General features: G+C 44.9%; 1 protein-coding gene across 1 annotated transcript; it reads left to right on the forward strand.

Moving 5' to 3' along the window:
- Window positions 1–1,299: 1,299 nt before the first annotated feature.
- LAPTM5 (lysosomal protein transmembrane 5) lies at window positions 1,300–26,752 on the forward strand. Its single transcript, XM_080379190.1, has 8 exons — window positions 1,300–1,480; window positions 10,873–10,966; window positions 19,716–19,792; window positions 20,469–20,597; window positions 21,115–21,240; window positions 21,766–21,861; window positions 25,103–25,195; window positions 25,954–26,752. Exons 1-8 carry the CDS (start codon window positions 1,394–1,396, stop codon window positions 26,026–26,028), a joined length of 777 nt encoding a protein of 258 aa, XP_080235316.1. The 5' UTR covers window positions 1,300–1,393; the 3' UTR covers window positions 26,029–26,752.
- Window positions 26,753–27,959: the final 1,207 nt, after the last annotated feature.

The raw sequence follows: 27,959 nt of genomic DNA on the forward strand, positions 1-27,959 counted from the left end.
AGATCCTTGGCTTTGGAGGGGGACCCTGGACATAAACGCATGGCCAATCTTTTATGGACAATCTGATTTAGGTTATAAGTTGACCCTGTCTCAGATGCAGTGTCTCCAGGGGCATTCAGCTACTTACACTTCATACCATCACTGCCTAAAACTCCTGACTTTAAAAAACATCACTGTGGAACTTCAGTGGCATTTGGGAACATCCATTCAGCCACACTGAAGTTTTCCAGCACACCTCAATTAACACGGCTGGATGTGTAGTACTTGAAACAGATTTGGAGGGCTATGGAACAGCTACTTCCTGGCACCAAGGTGGAATTTGTGCATTTAGTTTCATGAGAACAATACAGAAAACCTCAGCACTGCAGGGCCCTGATGCTATGCTGCTTGGGAACGCTCCTGGAAGCATGAAACAAGAAACTCAGTGAGAACATTTGGGATGCAGAAACCAGGCATGCTGGCATACAGGTCCCCTGAGAGCTCGTCCAAGGATGCCCAACTTCTTCCTTACATTTACTTGCATTTACTGGCTGGACAGCTGTCACCCTGCAGTGGCCTTTCCCAGGAAGCCAGAAACTCAGGTCAATCTGCTCCACAGAAAGTCTCAAGCATGACTTTTCTGTCCTGTAGTGTGGGGAAAGATGAAAAGAAAAGGAAAAATAAAGGTTTTATGAGAATGGTAATTAAAGAGCACGTTTTACTAAGTTCAAGCAGGGACGGACAGTCTGATGTCCTCCACGGCGGCTGTCACCAGGCTCAGATATCTCTGTTGCTTTTCTTTTCCAGGAGCTGACATAAGCATAAATGTAAAGCATAACATAAATCGCATCAGCTGTCCCAGGAACCAGGAGCAAATCTGCAGATCTCTCAGACAACAACCTTTCACCATCCCTCTGGTCCCAGAGTCCAGGGCTGCTCAAGCATTGGCTCCCAGGAGCAGTTCCAAGGAACAGTGACTTTGCTGGCGAGGAAGAAGCCACTTCAAACTGAGCAACTTGGATACTTCACCACAAAAACAGCGGGTCAAGTTTAAGGTGAAATTCTTGCCCCTCTGCTTTTACTTTGTGATGATTTTGTAGGACAAAGCTGCACTCTGCTTCAGATCCCTCCTCTCCCCGTATATCTCATTGTTGGCCATCTCCTGCCTGAAGCTGTATTTGTGCTTATATTTGCCATCTGGGTTGTGCAAGCAGTTAAAAATCTGTTAGAAAAGCAACAAAATTTTGCTTTCTTTATTACTGAGAAATCAAACAACTCATGTGACTTTGTAGATGACTTAACACATTTATAGACCAGGAAGGAAGTTGAGCTGTGCTGCTTGCTCTGCTTTGCAGTGGGGTGGCTGCTGCAAATTCAGCCTCATCAGCTCACAGCGGTGCAGGGGGATCAGAAAATGACTGCCCAGACAATGACTGAGCCCCCCAAATGTTGCTTCTTCAATACCAAGACAGCAACCATCGCTCTAGGGATCTTCCACATGGTAAGCTGCAGGGCTGAGAGTGGGGACAGGGAGAGGGAGACACGGAAAGGGGCAGAAGTGTAGCTTTGCATAAGGTGTAATCATCCAGATCACAAGGTTTCCTGACTTGACTTTTCCATGTTCCCAAAAGAAAAAAAAACAAAACCCAGTGATTTAAGAGGGGTGGACAAAAGAGAAGAAGGGGGAGGCGGGAGAGCAGGAAGAAATTTATTGTACTGGGAGGATTTTTCAACTATTTTTCCCCTGGCTCTACCAATTGCAGCTCATGGAAACTCGCTTTGCATTCTGTTTTGCCCTTGCAGTTTAATTCAGGAGCTCTTACCTGGGCAGGGGGTGTAGCTTGGCCCAATGTGGCTACCTGGACCTGTTGGTTAGAAACAGGGCAGCACATTGGCATTGGAAACTGAAATTATGGGTCACTGGAGGGAGGAGGGATTTGGGCCCCAGGCAAGCAAAAGGCAGGTGAGCAAAGCTGCCTTATTTCTCTCTCTATGGCCAGTTGGGTGCTATATGCATCATTTCGGATTCCATTTGCATCTATGGCTGCGTTCAGCTGCCAGGCAGCGGGCGTAACTGCTTGGGGGTGGGCACAGATGACAGCAAACAGAGGCAGCAGAGCCTGGAGGGCCATTTCTTCCATGCCACCTGGTTGCACAGAGATGCTTTCAAGTGGCTTTAAGTCATACTGAGGATGTGGTTTCTCACACAGCAAAGGCACCTAAAATAATCCCATCTGTTGCACTCGGTGTGCAAAGTCACAGGTGGGAAGCCTGCAGTGTGATAACAGTTAACGGTGGCTCTTAACCCACTCCTTGCACAGGAAAAGCAGAGTGAGGGGACCTGCAGCCTGAAAACCTGTGCTGGACATGGCAGCTGTGGCAGGAAGGATATGCCTTGGCCCCCCTGCAGCACCGCTCTGCTTACCTGGGGCAGCAGGAGCAACCCATGCTGTCTGAGCAAATCTTCATGGCACCAAAGTGGAGTCCCCATGCTCACAAAGCCAAGTTGGCAGCCTAACGTGCTGTTTAATGGTTTTGATTTCCACGATGCCATGCCAGCATACATTGGTGGAGGATTCAATTCATTAAATGAAAGGCAAAGAAAGCTGGAGATCAGCTTCTTTGCTTTTTTGGATAGCAAGATAAAGGGAAAGCATCTCGTGAATGGCAGGATTTCATAAACACACCAGGAGTTGGTAGCACTATGGGCTGGTGGTGGCAGCTGCAGCGCAGCATCTCTGCACCCGCCTGTTTTGGGGCAGGAGGTATCCCGTGACAGCCCAGGGCAAGAGAGCAGAGAAACTTGGGTCTACATCACATCTGCATGCAGAGGAACTGCCAGCATCTTTCCCCTGGCTTTACTTGAAAGCCAGGCGCTGTAGTGGCATTTCCATGCCATATTTTAATCATTTGGGCACCTCAAAAATATTAAGAGATTAGTTAAAAGAATCATGCAATTTTCTAACCTTTTTTGCCTTCTGCTTTTTGCATATGTAGATTACACCCTGGGCAGGCTACTCCTCTTTTGCCACCAGCCCAATGTTTATAATCTCACTGCTTTAAAGAAAAAGAAGTGGCTGCATTTCTTGTGCATTCTCATTACCCCAAGACACAAAAATTGAAACTATCAAAGCTGAGAGTCTGCAGCAGAGCACAAGTCATTTCTGACAACCAATTAAACATATAGCTGTCACAGAGGGATGGTCAGGAATTGTTTAGAAATAGGACCCTGCTAGGAAGTATAGCTGAGCTCTGGCGTGGAGCTGGCAAAATTAAAGGTCTGGGCAAAGATGGAAAACACAAGACAGGGAACTATAACACATTTACTCCAGAAAGCTACAAGCGTGCCATGCGACATGAGCTATCTGTTATCACTGGTGAAACAGAGGTAACAGAAAATGAATTTTTTTTTCTAGCTGGGAGGAAAAAAGGCTGCTTTGTCTTTCTCAGAAGCCAACAAAGGCTTTGAACCAAGGCACATTTTTCTCGTTAGTGTTTCACCACGATGCCACTAACAACAGAGATTCCTGATTTGCACCAGTGTGTGATGGAGGAGAATGAGACACCACTTTTCAGTGCTAGTGGCTAACAGGGAAAACTCAATTACCAGTGCCATCATATGAAGGATGTGTTATTTCAAAAGAGTTTCGTGGGTCTTTTGAAGATATCTGGTGAGTTTTGAAAAGCAAAAGGCAAAGAGCCTTGGAGTGAGCCTTCACAGTGCTCATGGGAAAGTGTTTGTGGAAGACGTTCAAAGGTCCACTGTGGGTGAGCAAGGGAAGCCGCTTTTCTTTGCAAAACAGCAACAGCAAAAGTCATGAGACAGATGTCCTGAGTCAGCCCCGAAGTCCAGCAGCCTGTCTCCAACAGCAGCCAGCAGCAGCTGCTTAGAGCAGAAAGTACTGGAAGAAAGGACAGGTGGTCCCTGCCCTGCGCATCTTCTGCAGTCAGTATGTCAGAGATTTCTTGAGTTTGAGGTTACATGAAAACTATCATGTGTACGAGCTGTTGTATTCAATAATCTCCAGCTCTATTCTGCTCACATTTTCTTTCCAACCTTTTCTTTTCCATGTTTGACAAGTTCTAGTGTAACAGGGCTCTCCGTGAGCAGAGGCTGGTTCATACACTGTCTTTTTTATCTCTGTGAATGTTATCCCTCTCCTGACTGTCAGCAGCGGTGACATGGTTTAAATCACAAATTCTGTGTGGTGTACGTAATTGTGCTTTATACCTTATTCTATATAAATAAAAGGATAGGGATTTGTGACAAAACACTTAAATTCTCTGCACTGCTAACTGAGAGAGGGTAAAGGAGGGATGCTGGGCCCTGAAACCAAGGGATGCTGCCGGGTGTGGTGTCAGTCCCTTCTAGAGCAGACTGGTCTTGAAGAAAAGTGGTTCAGCCCAAAGCCAGGCAGCAAGCTCAGCGTGGCAGTGTGGGCAACTGGGGGTCTAGTGCAGGAGCTGCCTGCTGACCCTGTTATATGTGGGAAAAGTCTGCGCTGAGTATGAATGTGACTCTGAGACCATCTTTAAAACAGACTTGCCCATTGCCCACAGCGTGTCTTAAGCATGTTCACAGGAAAAAGACTTAGCAGTAATAACTCCACCTGATGTTTTAATGAGGATCAAACTCTCACATTGCAGTCAAAGCCACTGACATGTGTCCCCTTTCTGCTCTGCCAGGGCACGATTTGGCTTGGCTTCACCCAGCACCCAACAGATCACAAGCAACATAAACTCAGCATGAGACCATGGAATCTGCCCATGCTTTTGGAGCAGATGCCACAGAAGCACAGATGGGTTCTTGCTCTGCTCTTCCTCTGCGCATGCTGGTATCCCCAGTGCCAGGGCTACCTGGGTGGGAAACAGCCCCATGTCTCTAAATGAGAACTCCTATGCAATTCACCCACCATTGCAGTGACCAGGTGGATGTGGCTGGTGGGCAGGAGGGTTTGGGGTCACTCTGTGAAACTTTGTGGAGCATCACTGCAAAAACAGAATGGTAATTACCATAAGATACGCACAGCCGTGATAAAGAGGGTCCCCCATGGAGAGTTGGCCAAGTCACGACAATCACACCAATATGGCTACATGCCGTGCTCACTTTATTAAACAAACAGGTCATATTTATAACTTAAACCAACCGCTCACACGACTTTACACACAGGTGATTGGATAAAAGTTTCTGGTCATGTGGGTGTCCATGTCGCTGATCAGTGAGCATGCTGCAGGCACCTGATCAGAGTGTGCCGATGAGAGTGTGTTGATTTCGCGGTTCCCAGGACTTGCTCTGCACCTGGCTTCTTGTTTGTGCATAGCCTGTTTTCCTTCTCACACTGCTTGTTCCAAGGACAATTTAAAGTTGCTCTGCAGTTTCAACTAACAGGCCTGGGTTGTCCAACCCGGACAATGGTAACATATATCCTTGATCCTTTAAAAATTCCTCTACACCACGATGTGCAAGATCAACACAGGGCATGTGATGCCAGGGAGCATTAGCAAACAACATGACTTGGGTTTAGGCTAAGGAGCCAGAGATACTCTTGAAGACCAGGGCTGATCCAGTAAAGTATATAGAGAATGGGCAGGGGCAGCCTGAGCCCTCAGCTGTTCAACCCTGCTGCTGCTGGCTCCTGCCAGAGGAACGAACCATCACTGCAATACCAGAACCTATAACTCCCCAAGTCCCTGTGGGTCCCACTGTGTCTGTACCTACTATATCATCTCAGTGGGTTTCTTTTTCACAGAACCCCTTGGAAAACAGTTTAATTTTCAGAGAAGGTTGTCTTGTCTTACTTCTTTAAGAGATAACACAGAATAGCAACCATTTTTTCCTCTACCTCTTCTCCACCTTTTTGATCATGTAACTGCAGCTGGGCAGAGGGAAGGAAAAGGAAAAGGGGATTTATAACTTAGCAGTGACTTAGATGATTTGCTTCATCAATACTGTTGGCTTATATCAGTATATATTATGGCTGTGGGTCCTAGTGATGAATCATAGTGATGCTGGGTGATAGTAATGCCATCAAACACAAGCTCTCAGGCTTTGTGGCGATGTCTTGTCCTCTATAAATTAGATCTGTCTCACTGCGGATCTCTCCATAGACAGTTGAAATAAATCATGGGCACTCTCAAACAAATGGGGAAGAAGGAGGGGAATGAGGAGGGGAATTAGAGTTGTGTCATTAGCAAAGCTTCACTGGGTGTTGTGAGGTGACTTGCAGGTGACTTCTGAAGAAAGCATGGAGGAATTTATCCTTCTGCTCATCAGCTTCTCCCTCCTAGGCATCAGCAGACCTCAAGTTATTTGACATTAGCTTCAAGAACAAGGCTGGACAGTTACTTCTGTGCATACAGCACAGAACCTGCAACTCATTTGCTGCTGATCCCTGACTAGAGCCAAAGGAGGCCTTAGAAAGCAGCACATCTGTACCTTGGCCTGGCCTGTCACAGACAAGCTCTTCTCTCTGGCAGCTCTTTAACTCAAGGAGCAGAGTCTCACCTCTGGGACCTTCCCCAGGTCTGATCCTCACCTGTGGACATGACTCATGTTGATAACAGAGTGCGATTCATTGCACTTTCACCAGGCTGTGGCTGATCCAAGATGTTCAGCAGACCCTGTGCTGCTCCCTTGTCCTCCTGGAGCACCTCTGCTGCACAAACAAGTGAGGAGAATGAGACAGCAGGAATGGCAAGATAAAATGTTTTGAAAGGAAACCAAATGGGAGCTAAAACCACTCCTCACTTCATCCTATGTTGCCACAATGACTGCTTTTAAATTAAAGTAAGAAAAGGCAAAGCTCTGAAAGTATAGCATTTAATGTGGAGCTATTTGCCTTCAAAGTGCTGGGTGTCACCTGGCTCATGTGCACCACTGTCAGGACCCTTCACAGCACTCCAGGGCATTGTCAGAGCAGCATGTCACTGACCCCAGTAACCCTTGTTTGTGACGGCTTCAAGCTCTTCTTCCAGAAACACTTGGTGTGAAACAAAAAAAGGAGCAACCATCACCCCGAGGCCACGTGCATAAAGATAAATTATTTGGAGATCAGTCAAGCTGCACAGACAAAATGGTACATGACCCAACATCTATCAGCAGTTTAACGCCACTGCAGCTGCAGGAAAATTACTCACCAGGGAATGGGGGCTGCTGGTGTCATGCTGTTAAGATTCTGTCTTGCAAGACACCCCGAGTTTAACTGCCTTGATTTAACAACTGGCTTTACCTCAATCCTACATTATTTGGCTAAGTAACTTCATTTCCTGGTGTTACAGATCTTTTTCTGAGAAATCTGAAGCACTCCTTTTAAATGGAGACAGAAATAAGATGAGCATTGTCCTCCAAAAGTTGCAGCTATAGGAGGTAGAATAAGAAGGGCTGGCTGCTGGAGGGGCTGGGAGCCTGCAGAACACCAAGCAAGTTGTGGACCAGGAGGTGACATTTCCTATTTTAAGCCTGTCTCTCTCCTGTCATGACATAGCAATAAGAAAGGGAACTGAATGCTTCTCTGAGCAGTCCTGTCTGTCTGAAATGGGAGCCTTTCAGTTTCTTCTGGAGCTGAAGGGTGAACCTCGAGTGAGAATACGTACAGCCTTGCAGAGCAAGGGGTGCTGGGCAGGCGCCACATCAGTCTTCGTCTACCTTCTCAAGTTGGGGCGAGCCACCCACTGTAGAGGTTTCATCACCTTGTATGTATATTCTCTACAGGAATAAATAAGATTGTCACATGCCAGGAAGCAGCATGTCAGAGCCCAAGTCAGGTGATGGGAAAGTATCTTGGTCCTCACATGGCACTTGTGATGGAGAGCCAAGGGGAAGGCCTGGAGATCGTTGCATGTTTTATCTCGTTGCAGTTCACTGGCTCATTTTTTCTATGCAAAAGCCCTTTTAAATGGGAAAATTAAACCAATTTTCACTTTAAAAGTCTTCTCCATAGTCTTTCTGGTTGAGCTGAGGTTTTCTATTGGACATGTACTTATTTTATGTGACTGCACTTGATCTGGTTGTGTGGCTCATTTCAAAACCTGCAAGGAAACCAGAGCCTCTTTTACTCTACTGTTCCCCTCTTTGATAGCCATTGGAGATAGTTCTTCATGCTGAAGTTTAGCTTCTGGCTCTGCTCTGGCTGTAAAACCATCACGGATGGGGGCATTTGGGATCTGATGTCCTGCTTTCACTCTTGTCGTTCAGGAATGAAGCTGATATTTAGGGCTCAGGTCACCCATTTGTTCAGCCCTCCATTTAACAGAGACCTGAAAAACGGATTTCTTCCTATTCCATGTTGACATTTGAAGGAATTGACCAACACGAGCAATAAGGGAAGTGAAATCTCTTCAGGAGCACATACATGAAACCTCTCAGACAAGTTAGGGCACTTGAAGTCAGCGTGTGATCTCCATGTTAGTTAAGAGATCCTTTACACCCCTGGGGAGACCTTCATGTATAAAGAAAACCTCAGATTGATGCAATTTCATCCTTGATAAGGTTCAATGTTTCCATAGGACTTTACACGGTGTTACATTAAACTGAATTCATGTTCACTTTTTTCTGTCCCCACTAATGAGATCTAGATATTTCTCCTTTCCCTATCAGCCTCATGAACAAATCGCAAAGTTCATTTACTGCACAGCAAAAATCTAAAATGCAATGTGTCGCCTGTAGTTGAACAATGTGATATCAGACAGGCCAGGACAAAACATAACACATCCTTTCTTCCAACTCACATGCTAAATAGTATTTTAAATTCAGAGGGAAGGTTTATGGTGGGATACAGAGTCCCAGTCCCCACTGCAGCAGCAGTGTGGTGTGGTGGATGCTCACTCTAGAAGCAAAAGGCTCTGGGGAATGTGATACAGCTCTTCGGGAAACTGCACTTGCAGCTCGTGGTGCAGAAAGATTGTGAATCTGGTTTTGAAAATAATTTCTAGGTCTTATGCAGCTAAGGCAGAGACAGTGGGAAAGTGTGTTCTGCTCCTGTCTCTGCTGCAGGCCATCCCTCCCAGCCTGGCTTCCCTATTTCTAGGGCAATGCAAAACCTTTCTTTCTATGCCTCTTTCTTCTTTGCTCGCGTTGTCAGCCCTAGCACACCTGAACACACATTACTCCTGCTCGAACTCTGTCTGGCTCTCATATGGCACATCCAGCCATTGCTCTGCAAAAGACAAACCTATTCTCTCCTGCTCCCACCACAGCTAGGTGGGCATCATGCCCTGCAGTTGCTGGTTTCATACTGCTTCCCACACATCGGGTTTGCAAACACAAGCGCAGACCACAACAGTTCTGCTTCCTCCTTGCCTTCATCACTTCTTTAGGCAGTTGTTGAAACGGAAGGCTTCTATAGCTCTTGGGGAAATGTTTTCTCAGCTTGATGGTACCCGAGCTTCTGTTGATCTTGGTGGCAGATACAAACCTGATTCTTGCATCAGTGTGGGGTTCAGATGACTCTCTTTTCATGACAGCCTGTTTTTTTTTGATGGTACATTTGTTGATGGCTCCTGCCCTGGTGGTCTGCAGAATGGGTAGTCCCAGTGCTGGATCCAGTGGCAGGGGGGTGAAGATGGAGACTCATATTCGCACATGTTTCTCCATCTTTTGCACACCTCAAGATTTCCTCTCTTGCAGACACAGTTCCCACGTCTCCAAAAAAAACCTGCACAAGTCATAATGATCCTTGCATTTCTCCTGGTCAGACTCCTGCTCTCTGCTCTCAGGTTGTGCCCTGTTGTGGTGGCAAGAGGTCCTCCGGGACAGGGGTAAAGCCCAGGCAGAGAAGTAGCAGCTCTTTTCACAGCAGCAGAGGGGTCAGGGATCTTGTCCAGAAAGCAAGTGGAATCTCCTGGGTGAAAAGCCCATGTTTCTTGCACTCTCAGGGAACGTAGAAGCAGGCTTCCTCCCCCACCATCCACACTGTTAAGCCAATTTTAAAATAACACAGGACACACAATGCTGGTTTGGGGAAGTGCAGCTGTAGGTATAGGGCTGGCAGGCTATGCTGTGCTCCAGCTTGCTCCAGCCTGAACATGCAGAAGAAAGGAAAGGCATACCAAGCATGAGGGAGGACAGTAGAGATCGGGAAACAGGGAAGAAAATGATGAACCAGATGAGGTGCATGGTGCCATCAGAAATGTGACATCTTGCTATACAGTGCTGAAACTGTCAGTGAAGTGGTGAAGGAGCAATAAACGGCAGCAGAGTAGCGCTTTGCCCCTAAGAGGCATTACTTGCTCTGACAGCAGCAAGAGGAGACCGATGCTCCATTGTGGCCCTGGACTTTGTGCTCTTGAATCCACAGCATCTGGTCCCCTTGGCAGTGCTACTGGTAGCATACACACCAGCAGGGTGGGATTGTCCCCAGGAGGGATGCGGTGGAATGTTTGGCCTTGTGGCTACTCGTTCCCTGGCTTTACTTGCATGGAATTACCCTAGACTTGTTGTCTGAGGTACTCCATGGTGAGGTCTCCAGCCTTATGGAAGTCTTCTGCAGCCCCTGACTGCCCAGTGCCCCACACATAGCAGGAGCTGTCCCTAACCTGGGGGTCAGAAATTCATTTTTCACTGCAGATCATCACTGCTTGGATACAAACGTTCAGTGCTAGCACTGAGACCACAGCTCTAGACCTCACTCCATCTCACAGCTTGCTAAAGTCAGAATGGAATGAGCTCTGGAGTCTGGGGTTTGATGGTCCGGTTCAGAAACTTGGAGAAAATAATTTTGGTTCAATATGAATAAAGCACATTTGGAGATTTTTCTTAGATAAGTAAAAGAAGGGAAATTATATTTCTGTCATTGAAGTGCTATAGCTAGACTTACAGAGAGCTTTATTCTTTTTTAGTTTCTTTTTACACTTTAAAACACCGTGCCCACTGAATTGTGTCTTTTGTGTTTCTAGGTTATGAGCGTTTTGCTGCTGATTGAGTACTCCCTGGAGGTGGCGAGTGGGAAAGGCTTTTGCAAAGACCTGGACAAGGATTACTACAGAATTGGTAGGTCACAGGGATGCTGGAAAGCAGCAAGGGTCTGTGGGTTGAAAGTGAGCCCAAGGGCCTGCATTGGTACCTCTTTCTTTTTCATCAAAAATAATTGGAAACAGGTATTCAGAGCAAATGCATCAAAAGCTCAGACCCAGAGACAACATTTAGGCTCTAAAGATTTAGATTGTGGTTTATGCCATGGCTGTGTTGGCTTTTTGGAGACCGATGTGGAGCCCAGAGAAGTTGTCTTTATTACCGTGGATCAGGCCCTCAGCCCAAACTCTCCGGTACCCTCATAATCCTGCAGCCTTCCCACTCCCTCTGTAATACACTTGGCATGAATCTGACAATCCTGGTTTCCCCTTCTCTCCCTTTCTGCCAACTGTAGGTCGTTTAAGTCTTACATAGACTGTTGACCTCCTTCCCAAGTTGGGCATTTTCCTGGAAAACACTGAAGTGTCTGACAAGCTCCTCAGTGGACCTAGTCTGGCCAGTGACCTCAGTCCCAGAGCAGGGAGAAATTGCAGCCCCACACCACACCCCACAGGTACATGGGCTACCTGATATTGCCACCAGTACCCTGCCCTCTGTGCCATGGAGTCATCGCCTTCTCATTACCCATCATGCCATGCAGGGGTCTCCTACCTCACAGCTGAAGGCACTTCAGAAGGTCACACCAGCCCACCTCCCTTTCCCCCCTGTCCCTTTGGTCCCCATCCCCAGATTTTCCCAACCCCTTGTGTTTTTTGGAGAACATTGGCTGTCTGGAAGAAACAGACAGGCTGTTTCAATATCCCATAAATAGTCACGAGCATCACATTCAACATGGTTGATTGGATTACTGTGATTTGAACTCAGAAGGATTTAGCCTAATTTTCAGAGACCTGGCAGTTATCTCATGTGGGGTGTCATGTAAAAGAAAATAACTCCCCCAACCTCAAATATTTCTTAACCAAGCTAATTCTGCATGAGGCTGTTTGGAAGCAACAAGCACAGGGTGCTTTTTCCTTTTCTTAGTCACTTTTTGGTATATTCCCACAAGCTGAGATAACCCTTCACTGCTGTGCACGGAACGAGGCTCCCACACCCTGCATTGTTTCTCCCTGCCGAGAAGGCTCCTGGACAGAGAAAAACACAACTCACAGCAGCAAGGACTTGCCTGTTCCTTGCTTTTCCAGCGTGACCTTCCCCAAGCTGCAAGCATGCTTAGAGAGGCCCCCTGCAAGTGGAGGAAAAGGAAACCAAATACAGAAGATTCCTGCACATCCCAAACCCACTTGCCCCTGGGGAAGGAGTCAGACACAGTGGAAAGCACCAAAACAGGCATAGTCACTGTCTGGGAGTAGTTATTGCTAACAGATGGGTTCACATGTTTCAAAAGAGCCCAGGTGGGTTTTAGGAGTTACTACTGTGATCTGCCAAGGCTGTTTTGAAAGGCATCAACAGTGAGTGGAAAATGGAAATTTGGGTGAGCCCTGCTAAGAGGACACTGCGTGAGGGTCTGCTGCCATGGTTCCCATCTTCCGCATGGGCCAGTGTTTCCAGCAGCCCAGTCTGGGTGGGTTGGAGGCTCCTTGGCTTAGCTGTGGTACACAGAGGTCCCTCTGCAGCTGTGGCTCAACTCAACACCCAGTAGACTTGCACGATGACCACTTTGCACAATGCTTTCTGCAGAGCTTTCCCATCAGGGCAACATGCAATACACCGGCTCTAAAACCTGGCTGTTTGCCGGGTGCCTGGGAGCAGCACAACGTAAGTAGAAGAATCCAGTTTCCCATTTCCATAATGTAAGTTTCTAGGTTTAATTTTGCAGATGGAAACTGAGTAACATGATGCAAGTGTGACCTTAAGGTCTTCCTCCCCATTTTGGCTTTGTTTTTTTTATTGGTTTTTTTTCTGGTTTTGTTTTGATGTACCTGGCTTGAACATGGCTGTAGTTGGAAACATTTTTCCTGATGGCGGAATAAGCACCTGCATTCTGACTAATACAGTGATCTGAACTGCTGAAAACTGAATCTGATATTTGCAGACCAGAATACTTTCCCACAGATACAGTTAGGTAAAAATAACAAATTTTTTTCGTTAATTTTTGCAGAAAGATCATCCAAGACAAATAATATTTACTTTTCTTCCAGTATCTAAACAAAATATTCTTTAAAGAAAAAGAAACAAATCGTTGAGACAGATTCTTCAGATAATTTCCATGCAAAACTAGTATGTTTTCTAAGCAAGTTGTGCATTTCTGCAAATCTGGAGGGTTTTCTTTAAGAATAGAACCATTCTGAGAGAAATTGCCCCCATTTTTAACATCCCCCCACTTCCCACACAACCAAAATGACAGGTCTTCCCCCTCCCCCCTCTTCCACTGCCTCCTACACAAAAAGGAATATTTTATAATGAAGTTCTCAGCACTTCCACTTGGCTTCTCTTCCTAAGCATTTCAAAGGGCTCTGCTTGAGAGACCGTTTTCTGATTATAGTTGGAATAAACATAGTGCAAACCCTTCTATTTCCAGAAACTAGCAGGGAAACGACACAGCAAAGCAGTACGGAAAGTTCAATTTGACTTCAAAACCCAGATGGAAGAGTTGGAGAACAATTTAGAGAGATGTTTTATCAATGCCCTCAGCATCTGCTGCTCTATTTGTAGATCCTGCCAGATTAAAGCAAATCTTGGAATATATAATGCTAACGCTGTAGTCATGGCCGAAGAATATAAACAAAGCAAGGTTTATGGGAAAATGCTTTTCACATGACACAAGAGGAAAAAATACATATAGGAGTTCTTTATAAGGAATCAGAGCTCCCTCAAGATTTCACATCAGTAAGTTTTACTGCTTTAAGAACAGGGTATGGGATGGGCCTCCACCTCCACAGATATGGCCAGGGAGGGGAAGGAGATCTGGGTTTGTTACAGGTTTTTCCCATCGCCAGGGTAACAGGGAGGGTGACTGGGACAATGCCCTTAGGAGAGGGATGCTCTGTCCCTTGCAGCCTGATACTCCTTGCTACCTTGGCTTACAAGATGCCACAGGCAGCACAGAACTGAAAGTGCTCCTCTGGACTTTGTTTTTTGTTGAAAATTGACTAAAAAATTAATATAAGACCTGCTGAAAATGTTAGATTAAAATGGGAAGAAGACTCAGGTTCTTCTTTGTCTTTGGGAGCCTTGAAGATGATCTTCCCACCCCTCATGGGGTCAATGCCAGGATGTTGGCTAATCTACAGTAGATCTAAATTTACTACCAAACTAATATTTAAGGAGGAACACAAGATTAATTTTGGCCAGGCTTTGCTCTGTGGTGATTTGGGGCACTCAGTTGCAATCTGGAAGAATTAGGTTCAAATCTTTATTCTATCTCTCACATACAGCAGAAATCTGGATGTGCACTTCCCATGCAGCCTCCCCCATTTCCAGTCTAGTAGAAATCTCATTCTGGAGCTGAGAAGCCTTCCTAGTAAAGGTTGTCTTGGCAGTGCTTCATTCCTGAAAGCATATGAGTTTTGGCAGACTAGCTTTTCCTGCTGGAAAAATAAAGCCAAAAAGCCAACTCCCCACCCCCACCCCCACCCCCCAAACATTTCAATTAAAACCTCCTTACCAGTTCTAAGCTGCTAACATGAATGGTGTTCTGCTTTGAAAAGATTACATGCCACTGCTCACCACAGGTAAATCTTTAGGATGTCTTCAATTCACGCCTGTCTACAGTCTGAGTGTTAATCACTTTTATTTTTCGTTGATGACTATAAAAATTGAGGCTGTGGACAAAGTACAACTGGAAAAGTTGTTTCAATTTCTGTCCAGTCAGCCAAGAAAAATACTTCGGTTATGCCTAAAGACCTGCGCGCACAGCATATACCATATCCTATACATACCATTTCCTATGCAGAAAATATTCCCTCCTTCTCTGATGAAAAACGAATGTGGCTAAAGGGACTGGGAGGCTTCTTTCCCCCACTGGTCTTGCCCATTCTTTGAATGCAGCTGTCCAGAAACAACACAGGTAAGCCCTGCAGCTTACCACAACACTGAATCAGACACTGCCATCCCTGACAATCTGTGAGTGCAACTGTTAAACCACAGCTTTATGAGCCCTCTTTGTATTTCCCATGCCAGTTTATTGGGCCATAAAACAGAATGGGGTTTCTCTGCATTCATGAGAAATATTAGGACTCAATGTCCCTCCTGGCTACATTCAGGGCAAAAAAACCCCGATGTGAGGTCAATAATAATAATAATAAAAAAAGACATTTGGCAAGTAAATGCTCTGTCTTCCTGTTAGATGTGGGGTGGGTTTACTACTCGACAGCGCTGCAAACGTCTAGTGTTGCTCTGGGCGGCTCTGCCATATGCCCCCATTCTGGCCACCCCACCTCCCCAAGGAAAATGGCATTTACTTCACAGAATGTATGTATTCCTTCTCATTAAAGCCCCTGGGATCTCTGGGACACTCAGGTAGCACCAGAGAATTTGAGTAAGAAAAAGCATAAGAAAGAGCATGTTATTTTTTTTGTTGCTGCTGTTGATTCCTGTATGCTTTTGGAAAAAGGGGGCAAGCTCTCACCACACCCTCTGCCAGCAATAAAGCACCCATGCCAGTGTGGAGGTGGCCACAGAATGGAGATTTCCTGTAGGTAGGATATTCTAGGGCTAGAGGATTGAAGTAGGCTTTGTGAGGAGCAACATTTTTCCCCTGCCTGATTTTGTAATTATCGAAGCAGAGCAAAAGTACTGTGGATCCCTGGAGGTCTCCAGTCTGACCTACTGCGTGAAGCAGGGCTGACTCCAAAGCTGGGGTAGTTTGCCCAGGGCTTTGTCCAGTTGAGGTTTGCAGATTCCCCCGGGTTAGAATTCCACAACATCTTTGCACCCCTGTTCAAGATGGTATCACCTATTGTAAATTTTTCTTCCTTTTAGCTGGAATTTCCTTTATTGTAACAATTGCCTCTTGTTATGCAGTAACAGTCCTCAAAGACCCAACACACCTTCTACAGGGACAAATCCTGTCACTCTGAATACTCCGGTACTTTCTAAGGTGCTGTAGAGGAAAACAGGTTATTCCTGAGATAGGCACCCAGATGACCGTGTGGGAGGAACAGAGAGGAAAACAGTGGAATGATGCCCCTGTGATGGAGATTGTCCAGGTACTCAAGCTTGGTTCAAGATTCCTAAAATTTTTTTTAAGTACAAGAGAGACAAACATTCAACGTACAAAGGCCAACTAAGCATGGAGGGAAATACTGAAGAGACTTAAAAATTAAAATCTTACATTTTTTGCCATGGGCATGGAAAGAGTCTGTTAGCCACAGGAATATGGTTTCTAGGGTCTGCTGTAGCTGAAAGTGCCTCAAATCCCAGGGTTCCCCAAGGATCTGCCGCTGGTTCTGGAAGGCAACTTGCTGCTCTGCCAGCCCTTGAAAAGTGTTCCAGGAGGCATTTGGCCTCTCCATAACAACAAATCCCTCATTCCCACCTCATGGAGGGTCTGCACAGACAGGGCTAACAGCCAGCAGCTACCACCGAGGGGGTCACTTCTTTAGCCCATCTGCTAAATGTGCTCCACAAAGAAAGCAGTAATTTTGTTTAAGTAAAATCTTTGATGGTTGAGATCAAATCTGTTATACTAAACTGCCCCTGGAACAGAGAGATTGCTGTCAGCAGAAAGGGCGTATTTGCTGTGAACAAATAGAAGGCAAACAGTGCTTGGAAAGTTGTTTTCTCTTGGTTTTCCTTTTCTTCCCATCCTTTCATGTCTGTAAGGTTGAGGGCTTTTGGGTTTTTTTTTTGTTATTTTGTTTAGGGTTTTTTTGATCTAGGTTCTGCTTGCAAAATTCAGCTGGGTTCTGCCGACAATTAGCCTGCAGAAGCAACGGCCAGTTGCCCAATTAATTAGTGAGCCTGCTGAGAGAGCTGGAGCATAAGACCACATAGAAAGAGGCAGAAAAACACAGCTGTCTTGAATATGAGGAAACACCGTGCTAAAAAGATAAACCCTCTCTGGGGCAAGTTTCTGATGGTTGGTTCTGGGAAGAAAACCAGGGAAAATGGCTTCAGGCAGGTTGGGGTTTAATGGGAGTGGGATGTCTTTTTATAGCTGTTCTCACAAAAGCTGAGACTGTCTCCTTTGTTAAGCTCTTTTTTTGTTTGGATTTTATGCTGTCCTGGTGTTAATCTTTGGTTCTTTGTGCACCAGATCACAGCCTTGTCTCGTCTCTCATGCTTCTGAAAGGTGGGTTTGGGTTTCTGCCTTGAAGCCGAGGTTCTTCCCACAACCCTCACAAGCCGCAAAGCTGCCAGCAGCCTCTTCTGCAGCACAGCCCTTTCTCCATTGCCCTCCCCTCACTTGGGGTTTGCTGAATTTGGGGTTTCTTTCTTTGCTGTTTTCTGAGACTTCTTGTTCTGCTTCAATTCTCATTACTTTGTGGTAAATAGTTCCTGCTTTGGGCATTTATATCGGGTTATAAGTAAAAGCAATTTTCTTGTTCTGTGCAATCAGAAGTCTTTTTTTCCTGATGTGGGTTAAGTGTTTGTTGGATACATTTGATTGCTTCGTTAGGTCTTGAATGCCTGACACCTCTATGTGCAGCAACTCATGTAGTGCTCTCCTGAGATGAGCTATTTTTGCTTCTTTGAGGGATGCAGCCTCCTCAAAGGGTTTTTCCCTGAGGCCCCAGGAAGGAAGAGGCTTCTCATGCTCAGGGAATAAGTACTGGTCAGAGCTTCATCTCACACTAAAGGTTCCCCATCAGCAAATCTCATCTCTAGAGGAGAGTTGAGCTTGTTGCTAATTCTTGAGAAGATCATAAGGGAAAGTTAAAATATCTTTTGTATCAATGCGTTTAAATGAAATAAAGTGCACTCTCTGCTAGCAGCTTAAGGATGTGGGGAGTGTTGCTGGTGGTGCCAACCACGCTTGCTACCAGATGTGGCTCAGCCAAGCTGTCAGGCAGGTCCTCTGCAACCCTGGAAAGGCTCCAGAGCTTCTCGGTATCATCTTTACTCCTTTCTTTAACTGACATTTGTCCATACCCACATTGCTTAGCAGAGCCTGGATGCAGTACTAGGCAGTTTGCATATGCTGCAGCTGCTGCATCTAATGGGCACCCATCTCCTGCCAGATGCCGTGGGCAGCACCGGCTGGTAGGTCTGCCCTTTTCCAGCCTGGCTCTTCCCATGGCTTGGGCTAAGTGTTTGCATTTGCTCCCTCAGAGTAACTGGCCAAATTATGGTATAGCTGTGACTGCTGCAATGCAAATGTTTTGTTGCTGAAAATAGCAGTGTTGGTGTTATCTGCCTGAAAGAAAGGGTGGGTTTCTCTGCCTCAGTGTCCTGGTAGATTATTTTATGCTACTGTCAGCAAATCTAGGAAGTGAGTTAAGGACACTTCGGTGTATGGCCAAGGACTGAAATACTCCCCCACCCCACTAAAAATGTAATGTGCTACCAAAGCTATAGGCAAATGCTCAAAGCTGAAGGAGGTGGAGGGGCATTTTTGTGGGGAAAAATGGGTAACGTGGAGCAGTGAAGGATTTCAGAGCAGCTGGGATATATTGGGGATCCAACAGGCTAAAGCACAACTTCTAGGTCTCTTTGTAAAAGAGGTAATGGGGAAAAAAAAGGTTAGGCACTAGATTTATTTAACAGACATGGAATAAATCGGGCAGTTGGCAAGAGGGGAAAACAAGCCAGCAATCAAACATTTCTGATGTTTGAGAAAAGTACCCATGGAAAGGATCAGTTGCTTTTAAAAAGTCAGAAAAGTTAAGTTTGGCTCTTTTCTAATAAAATTAAACCCTTTATTCAAGCATTTGGGAGCTGGAGACCCCAGGCTGTTGCTCTTTTAAACTCTGGTAAAGCCGTAAGAAAGGAATTAGAGAGCGAGTTAGAGGATGAACCATAGCAGACTGTACATTATGCAGAGGCAGATAAAGAAAGTAGCACTGTCTCACCTTTGGAGTGAGCTGCCCATCCCTGCCCGTTCCACCCCCTACCCCCCCTTTTTTTAAAAAAAAATATAGAAGCAAACTAGCTTTACAGAGAACTTTGCACTGTCTAGACTGCTACAGAGATCAGACGTTTATGCTGTATAGCGCAAGCAAGCCTTTGGTGCTCAGCATCGGGCAGGCTGCAATACCAAGAGGGAAGATTCCTTCCTGGGAACTCTTCGGTGGGCAGCTGTGGGTACGTAGGAGACCACCTCCTGCACCCAAACCGGACACTCGGTGATCCACACCAGCAGTGGGTCATTAAAATGCATGTTTCTTGTCTGCTGGTGAATCTTGCAGCACTTTCACCAGATTTCACTGTTGGTTACTTTATCTGTGTTTGAGTCTCAAAATAATTTTAAATTCAGGTTTATTAACCATTAACCCAAAGCGCTTTGTGCTTTTTTTCTTTCTTTTTTTTTTCTCCCCCGCCACCCACCCCACCCACCCACCCCGCCCTGCATTTTACCTTAATGTGGTAGCCTAGGATATATAACGTTTCAGTCCAGGCAATAAAGGCTTTTGGCTCCAGTGTGCCCCAGCTGACACCTTGCTTAGCCTGGCAGCTAAAGAAACAGAGCTTCAAAGACAGGTGAAAAAGTGAGTATAAAAAAGGAAAAGAGGGTGACCTTCCAGCTGCATGGCATTCATATTCCCGCATGTTCAATCCTTTCAGCTAGTTTATACACATTTTAATTCTTCCTTAGAGGTATGATTGAATTAGGACATTAGCGTCCAGCTTTTAGTAATGTGGTGATTACTTTTATGACTTTTAGCTGATGTCATCACCAGTTTCCTGTTGATCATCATGCTGTTCATCATCAGCTTCAACCTCCTCCTCGGTGTGGTGAAGGTACGTTCTCCATTAATGATGCTTAGCTGCTGTCTGAGGCCTCTCTGAGTTTGGAGGTGTTAGAGGAGGGGACTGGAGGGAGCTCCCTGAAAATACTGAAGTAGGATCAGAAAAGCAGATAAATATCTCCACTCGCAGTCTCAGGCTATCTGCAAGGCTGCTAACTGCCAGATTTACTGAATCTGGGTGACATTTCCATCACAACTTTTTTGTGTTAAGGAATGGAAGTGTTATGATTTGGAAATGTTGGTTTATTGCCTCATTTCCTTCTTGTTTTGCAAGTCAGACTTTGGAAGGGAACAGTAACTCTCCTGTTACACTGTGGATTCATTTCCCATTTCAGAGGAAGACATGACCGTGCATTGGTGTGGGAGCCCAGCTTTCTCTGTAGTGGTAAACTTTGGGGACAGCTGAATGACAGATCTGATGGGCTCTAGTGCTAATGTTGCATAGTGAAAATTCACAGAAACTTTCCAAGGGGGGTGAAAAAAAATCAGTGTTGATGTCCTTCATTGTTTCTGAATCAATTGTCACCACAGCATGTGAAATTAGATGCAGAAAGTCCAGGAAAGTATTTGCTTTTGGAGTACATTAATATATGTCCTTTCAGGTATTGCTAGTTGGTCTCATTTTCCCATTCAGGACAGAAATAACTGGCATTGCTTTCCTTCCTTAGAAGAGGGAACGTCTCCTGATCCCATTCCTTGCTCTGCAAGTCATGGACTTTCTCCTCAGCCTCCTAACGATGCTCAATTCCTACATACAAATCCCAGCAACCATTTCTGTGTCCTCCCTTAGCCACGTGGTAGGTAACAACTCACTTCTGGGGTGATCTTCTCAGTTGTCTATGAGCTGGAGACCAATGTGCAATGTAGGAGTAAAGGATCATTATCTTGGGTCACAGTTCTTCATGGCAAGGCAGTGCCTGTGCTGGCTGGGGATGGGATGCAATCCTGGGGGGCTTGAGGGTGTGTAAGGAGAATGAGTGGCAGCTGGGACATTGTTTCCCATGTCTGGGAATCTTCCTGTTGATTTTTTTTTTTCTGTCTCATGGCTTTGGGGAGGTTGTTCAGGGTGTGCCCATGCTAGGAAGGGTTTCTTGGAGATAAGCATGGCTCCAGATGGAGACCCCTTCTGTGGAGCTTGTGTAAATCTGCTCAACAAGGTGGTTTGCTCACCATTTTGGCTAGTGTAAGTGGATTAAGTAGCTTGGGCTGTCAATGTGAGCAATGCAGAGGCCTTGGGTAAAATGTGGAAAAATCTATGGAAGTGATGCACTCCTGTAATCATAACGAAATTCCTGTTCCCTGCTCACCTTGCAGCAGGGACACTCGAAGATCCCTTTCCTGGCTCTGCAGCTGCTGGACTTTTGCCTGAGTATCCTCACCCTCTGCAGCTCCTATATGGAGGTCCCCACCTTTCTCAGCCTCAAGTCTTCAGACAATGGGGTAGGTTATGAGCAAGCTCAGCTCATTTTTTATGCTGTAAACCCCTACGAAGTTTCTTTCAGTGGCTGTCAAGACAGAGCAAACTGGCTCTGATCTCTACAGTATATACTGATGACAAAGAAGGATTTTTCCATATGTTCTCACCAACACAGTGTTCTTGACTGACAGCTTGCTTAAGCATGTTTCTTAAAAGTACACCTTGTTTTTCTTGTAAGAATCTTATGGATGCAAATTGCAGAGCAAAATGATTTGGATGGAACCTGCCTGCACACACTGAAAAGGCATCAACTTTTCATCTTTATTAAACAGTCGTGCTTCTAGTTCTCATTTAAATAGTCTTCTGAAAATCTTTGCCAAAGGAGAGTAAACAGCAGGAGGAAAAAAATATCCCTGTACTCTTTCTGATGAGGAAGGGAAGATGGCCTGTCCCACCTTTCCCACAGGCTGGCTGAGAAACCTGCTGAGACCTCCACCATCTTGTGTGACCCTGGTTTTATGACTGAGACCCTCTCCCTCTTTTCACAGGGCTTTTTGCCAGCCCTGGAGAAGATACCAACAGAAGAATACGCCAAAGTGATGGTCACCTTCACCATTGTGTTCATTGCTGTCATCTTCCTGAAGGTAAATGGCTTTGGGGTCTGGTGAGGCTGAAATGAAGCTCTTGCCTGGGGCACAGGATGAACTGGTTTCACATCTTTCTCAAATCTGCCCGGGGTGGGGGTTGGGTTGGGGTGTAGGATTGGAAAGCCTTGTTGGTCTCTCCTTGGGCATAACAGGAGCTGTGCCTCAGCCCAGCATCCAGGGCAGATCTAATGTTCATATCACTGGTTTTATGCTTCTGTAGATGTGAGTTATAAAGCAAAATCTTTCTTAAATCCAGAAACTATTACTGCCCATTTTTCTCTAGAAGGGTAAGATGTTTGAAAACCAATATAGGAAATTCTTCTGCTACTTGTGTGCCCAAATTAGATTACTAAGCAGCAGGTTAGATCTTCCACTTGGCTAAGTCACTGTGTCCACACTGATGTAAGCAGAGTTATGCACACTGATACCCTGAAATTTAATTAAAACCCATGATCTGCTAAATACTGCTTGCATCTCAGAAAACTCCACTGTGAGATGCTTTCTATTCTTCTTGCTTCGATGGAACAGAGAACATGTTTTCCACTGAGGGGTTTCAGACCAGCTAAGAAAACTAGATCTTTCCAGGTACTTGAGCAGATTCTGTCACAGTGAAAAATGCCACTTAGCAGGAACACATTTTTTATTTAACTCTTCCCATGTGGCCAGACAGGTCAGTGTGGAGTGGAGTGTCTTATATAAGATTGCACTGCAGACATGACTTCAGCTTATCTTTTAATATTTGCACAAACTGCTCAATAGGAATGGAGATAACCCTGAAACCCAGCTGGCAGCGTGGGTCTTCAGCAAAAATCTCACTGACCTGGCAAATGGGTTGATCTGAATTTTCCACAGGGTTAGCTACAAGATTTCTTAACTTGCAATGACTTTTTGCACTGGAGTTTGTAGGAGGGAGGGGTGGGGGGAGGATAATTAAAACAACAATGGGCAGGCACAAGCACTCCTTGGCCTGCTAAACTCCCCAAAACAAGTTATTAGGAACTCCTTCCTTTAAAATCAGTGACAATCCCTCTCCTATTTCATGTGCAGCAAAACCATTTACATGACAGAGTTCCTCCCAGGTGATAAAGATCTGATGAGGAACATGGCAACATGAAACATTTTAGACCTAAAAAGACCATTTGACCAATTTAGGGTGCATAAATTTCAGTTCACTGAATGCCTCACACCAAGGTAGTATCTAAATAGGTTGCACTAGTCCAGGATCTTTTTGCATAAATTGACTTGCTTAATGACCCATTGCAAGCCTTTATTCCTCTTACACCAAAATTTGGTTTCTGTGTATCCAGTGCTGTTTGCCAGCCAACTCGCAGTTACTGTCCCCACATAGCTATCTGCATCCCACACCATAGCATTATTCAGCTAAAAGGTGGTCTGTCAGATGGAAAAGAGATGGGGCACCTGCCCCCCTTAACACCTCTGCCAGAGACCTCATATGAGACCCGCAAGGCTTTGCTCACCCTTTCAGCCGTAGATTTCTCTGACAATGCTAGAGGAATGGTCGTACTCCTCTCCCTCCTTTTCTCATGTATCACTACCCTTTGCAGGGAGCGTGCCCTGTTGCAAAGCAGGAGTCTCTCCATACAACCTCACAGCTCTTACCAGTGTGGTGGCTGTTAGTACATTTACTTGTAGAACCTCAATGTGATATCATGAGTTGGTCAAATCTAAGATCCTTGGAGATGCAAAGTATTCAAAGTGCAGAGGGTGAGAAGGGGTGATGTTTTCATAGCACCATTAGGGCAGTCTCACTTGCTGATCTGTGTATCCACAAGTAATCTTTATCTCACCTTGGTTTCGTAAAGTCAAGAGCATAGAAACAAAGGAGAATAAAATATTTCTGATGGGAAATAAAGGGTTTAACACAATTACGTCTGAAATGGCTCACTTATGACCTGTGGGACCAGCCTCCCGTTTCCTTATTATGTCAATGGTTGTCAGAGAAGTCTTCCCTCTTCAGTTCTGTGTGGAGAAGGGTATCTTTCAGTGACTCTTGAGTGTTTTGAGTTAGCTGGTAATGGGATAATCCCAAGTCACTTACTGCCTTCATATAATCTGTGTACTAATGTATTCTGCTTGAATCTGCTATTACTTGCAGCAGTCTTAACTGAAGTCAACTTCTTTGAACTTGGTGTAGATACTGGGTTGGCTCTGCAGCAAACTTTTCCTGAATAAAAATCAAAGAAAGGGGGTTTTTGTTGTATGATTTTTTTAAAAGTGTATTGGGGCTTCTTTTGCAGATCAGTGGATTTTTTTGTACAGTTTATATGACAGCTTCAGTGTCTTGCATGTTTGCTCTCTGTATGAAGAGGCTTTTGGAGGGGGGAAGGTTTTTGCAGTATTCCCTAAAGGTAGTCAAAGTTTGGATTTACTTCCTCATCTCTGGAAATGTGTTTGAGAGATGGATTCCTTCAACTCAGATACTTCATTCCTTGTTCCTGTTCTTTGTCTTGGCTTCGTGTCAAGACAAACAGTCCTCATTGTTCTAGGAAATCCTAAGCCGCATAGCTTGTTTGGGGCATATAACTCCCTACATTCCTTTGAAAATGCAACTGTTTATAAAGTAGACTCTAACGCCAATAAAAATAAGAGGCACACAACTTTGCCTCACTGTGCAGAGTAGGGAAAATATTTATTTAATACGGTATGTTTCACAGGCCTTGCTTATTTTCGTGTGCCTCAATCCATCAATCGTTCCATTTTTCTTAGAAAAGCTCTATTTATTGCACCTTGTAAGTCTGAGGTGCAAGGTGGTCTTGTCAGAAAAGTGTGACTATTGCAAGTATCAGATTTTGTTGAATGAGCTGACCTTTCAAGTCAGTTCTAGTTGACCAGGGAGCCTTGGATGTCTGTGAGGTAGATGTGCCCAAGGTGCTTTTCTGAGACATCCAAACTATGTAGCCTGCTCAGAAAAACTACATGAAAGACATGCCTTCTTTTCCTACCTGGTGACATTGCACGCTCAGAGGTCTTAAGCATGGGCTTTGTATTTAATGGTATTACTAGTCCTATTGATTTCCCACACCAGTGTACTGTTCTGAACAGATGGAGTTGTCACCTCTCCAGCAAAGGATCAAGAGAGGCTGATTTAAGGCCCTGGGACACATGGTCCCAGGCTCCTGCCTCCAGAGAGGAGAGTAGGACTATAGCAAGCTGATGCAAAAGTGGAAATGCTCTTGTTGACTTGCAGTGCAACGGCAGACTCCCCTTTCCTTTTCAGGCCTATATGTTCAAATGCGTCCTAAGCTGCTTTAAGTATGTTAAAGCCAGCAAGAGAGAGGAGGTGAAAGTTGACCCACAAGCAGCTGAAAAGGTGAGTAAAGACTGCTTCAGAGTTACACCATGAAAAGGCATGGTTTAGACTGAGGAGGTGCCTGATAATCCTTATTTTGCTTCTTTGGTGGTTTGAGAGATAGGTCAACCCTTCAAATGTGCATTAACAGGTACAAATAATCACTTTCCAATTATACTCCTTTAACTTTACTTTTGTACAAAATCTTTCAAAGTCAGTGGTATCTGCAAGAAACCTGAAACTCAGGCTCCAGGCAAAGCAGAAAAATTGGAATATACCACCTGTACTGTCTGATCCAGTGATGTGTTGAACGTTGCAATTGCAGTTGAACGTTGGTTGCTCTGCCTGATAGTGCTACCTTTATTTAAAGTCGTTTGTCTTCACCTTTCATTGGATCACTGTCTGAGAGATTCAGTGCATTGCCCTTCATCTTAATAGTTCGTTAGATAATGAATCTGAGTGTCCTTCCTTAGATTACTGATGATCTCTAATAGTAGGATCCACCACTCTGACACAATGGAAAGATACTGAAGACCTTCCAAAAATAAGAGATACTGTAAAGATGGGGGAGAAGTAAAGAGGAAGAAGGTGGAATGCTAAGTGTGGGCATTTGTCTTGTTGAAACTTGGCAAATATGATGAGCCTTGTCTTGCCAGCAGTGTGTGCCCCTGCAGCAGAGTGGTTATAAAGTGCTGCTGACCTCTAACACTTCTGCATTTCTGCAATCCACTTGATGCCCTTCGTGTGATCCTCAGAGCATAACTAATGGTCTTTTTCAGGCTGTCCTGCCATCGTATGAGGAAGCCTTAGAGCTGCCTTCCAAAGAATCCCCACCACCCTGTGTAGCAATCTAAGCTATGGTCATGGACGGAAGATGGTTTCTCTACTGCTGTTGGTGCCTCTTACCCCTTCTGTCAGATAGCCAGCTTCATTAAGAAGCCCTTACTTCATAGCAGTATCATGCTTATTACAATCCATCTCACTTCATGAGCCTACAAGGAGTGCTGGTGAACCACTGGAGCTGGTGCCTTGTTCTGCACTGGCAGTTTGGACCTGGTACTAATGAGCTGCAGTGCTGACTTTAACAAACTTGGCACCAGGCACCACAGAGGTTCCCACAACTGGCCTCTGACATGGCTAATGTCAAGTGTAGGCACTGGCCTGAATCCCTTGTCAGACTAGCTTTACGCTAGATGCTGTTTCTGTTCTGTCCAGCATCCAGCTCAGCAGCTGAGATGTTTAGGCAGTGGAATGAATAGGATGAAAATGGGTAAGAACCTTTTTGCTGAGATAGTCCAACCCTGAAGTTCTGCTAACCAGCATCTGTTAATGAGGACCCTATGGGAAAGCAACCAGCAAAAGAATGAAGATTTCAAATGAACAACAATGCAGCTCTCATCCTGTCTGCTTATGATGATGATTATTAGTGTGTACTCCAGAATATACAACATGCTGGAATTGTCACAGTATTGCTCTGCCATTTTATACCTGTTTGCTGCTTTTTTTTTTTTTTTGTGTGTGTGTGTGTGTGCTTTTAGTGTGACTTGATTAGGTTCAATTAAAAAAATGGCTTCAATACTTTGCTGTCTGGTTTCTGAATGATGTTGTACTTGCTGTCTGAAGTATATCACAATGAAGGAATAGTTTACTTTCTAAAAAATTAGTTGGCAAAAATGGTACTTTGGCCTTAGGCTGACATTGTCTCATGTGTGTACTGCTCGCAAAGAAAAGATGGTATTTCTAACAGTCAACCTACCTAAATTTTCAGACGAAATTGCCTTTTCCTTCCTCTCATACATTATCACCAGCAATAAATATCCTGCTTTCCGTGGCACGCACGCTGCTGCCTCTGATTGCACAGGTCAGTCTCTGTAGATGTTAGTGAATAGTATTTCTGATGACAGATGAAAGGGATCTGGAATTTAACAGCTGCTTACTTTTTTGGATTGTTGCCTGCTTTTTAAAACAACTTGGTATGGAAGTGTAATTTGCTCGGTAATAATGATTCCAGCATCATCTACAGTGTGGACCACAGGCTGGGGTCTTTTTCTGCTCTGGAACAGAACACAACAACCAGCTTCAAGGGAAGATCTGCCAAAGTATAAATAAGAAATGTCGGTGCTGCTTCATGCTTTTTTCATTGGATATGTATTTATGTATATGGGGATGAAGATAATGATGTTGTTTGTACACTTTTGAGTTTGTTTTCTCATCATTGAATAGGGGTGATGATTCCCTTTCTCTGTGCTTCATCTCCCTCATGCTGGGGACCAGGATACTCAACAACAGGCAAAAAGTCTGGAAGGGTATACCAGAATAACTTCTTAATGCCTCTAGTACTTTTAAACATGGTTAAAATCACTCATAAGAGTGCAAACCCCTCAAATTGTTCAAGCAGAAAAGAATTTTTCTGGCCTTAAATCTGGCAATTATTTAATTGATCAAAGAGCAAGAGACCAACTCAATGTTCAAGCAGACAACCTTGCAGAAGCATGTGAAGAGCCCAGCTTCCTGCATCAAGGACCAGCCCAGTCTCTTTCTTAATTAAGTGGAGAGATAAACCATTATCTTTGAAACAAAATAAACAATAGTCTACAGAATCTTCCAGAAATCACCTGCCAGCCCTTTTCAGGACCAGGCTGGACGCTGACATTTTCTGCTTCTCATTTCTTACCAGCTACCTGCCTCCCTTGGTTGCAGTACTTAAAGCCAGGTCTGGAGATGGGACGCTTGGGTGGAGCTTCTCTCCTTGTTTGTTTAGGGAGGTATCTGAAAGCACAGTCCT

Source organism: Falco punctatus (assembly GCF_963210335.1).
Source record: "Falco punctatus genome assembly, chromosome: 3".
Taxonomy (NCBI): domain Eukaryota; kingdom Metazoa; phylum Chordata; class Aves; order Falconiformes; family Falconidae; genus Falco; species Falco punctatus.

What these genes read in the sequence shown, in the direction of transcription:
- LAPTM5 (XM_080379190.1), top strand. Translation starts at nt 1,394, where the DNA reads ATGACTGCCCAGACAATGACTGAGCCCCCCAAATGTTGCTTCTTCAAT. An exon ending in TGTCCTCCCTTAGCCACGTG is followed by an intron (nt 20,598 to 21,114) that starts GTAGGTAACAAC and finishes CTCACCTTGCAG; the next exon opens with CAGGGACACTCGAAGATCCC. An exon ending in ACCCACAAGCAGCTGAAAAG is followed by an intron (nt 25,196 to 25,953) that starts GTGAGTAAAGAC and finishes GGTCTTTTTCAG; the next exon opens with GCTGTCCTGCCATCGTATGA.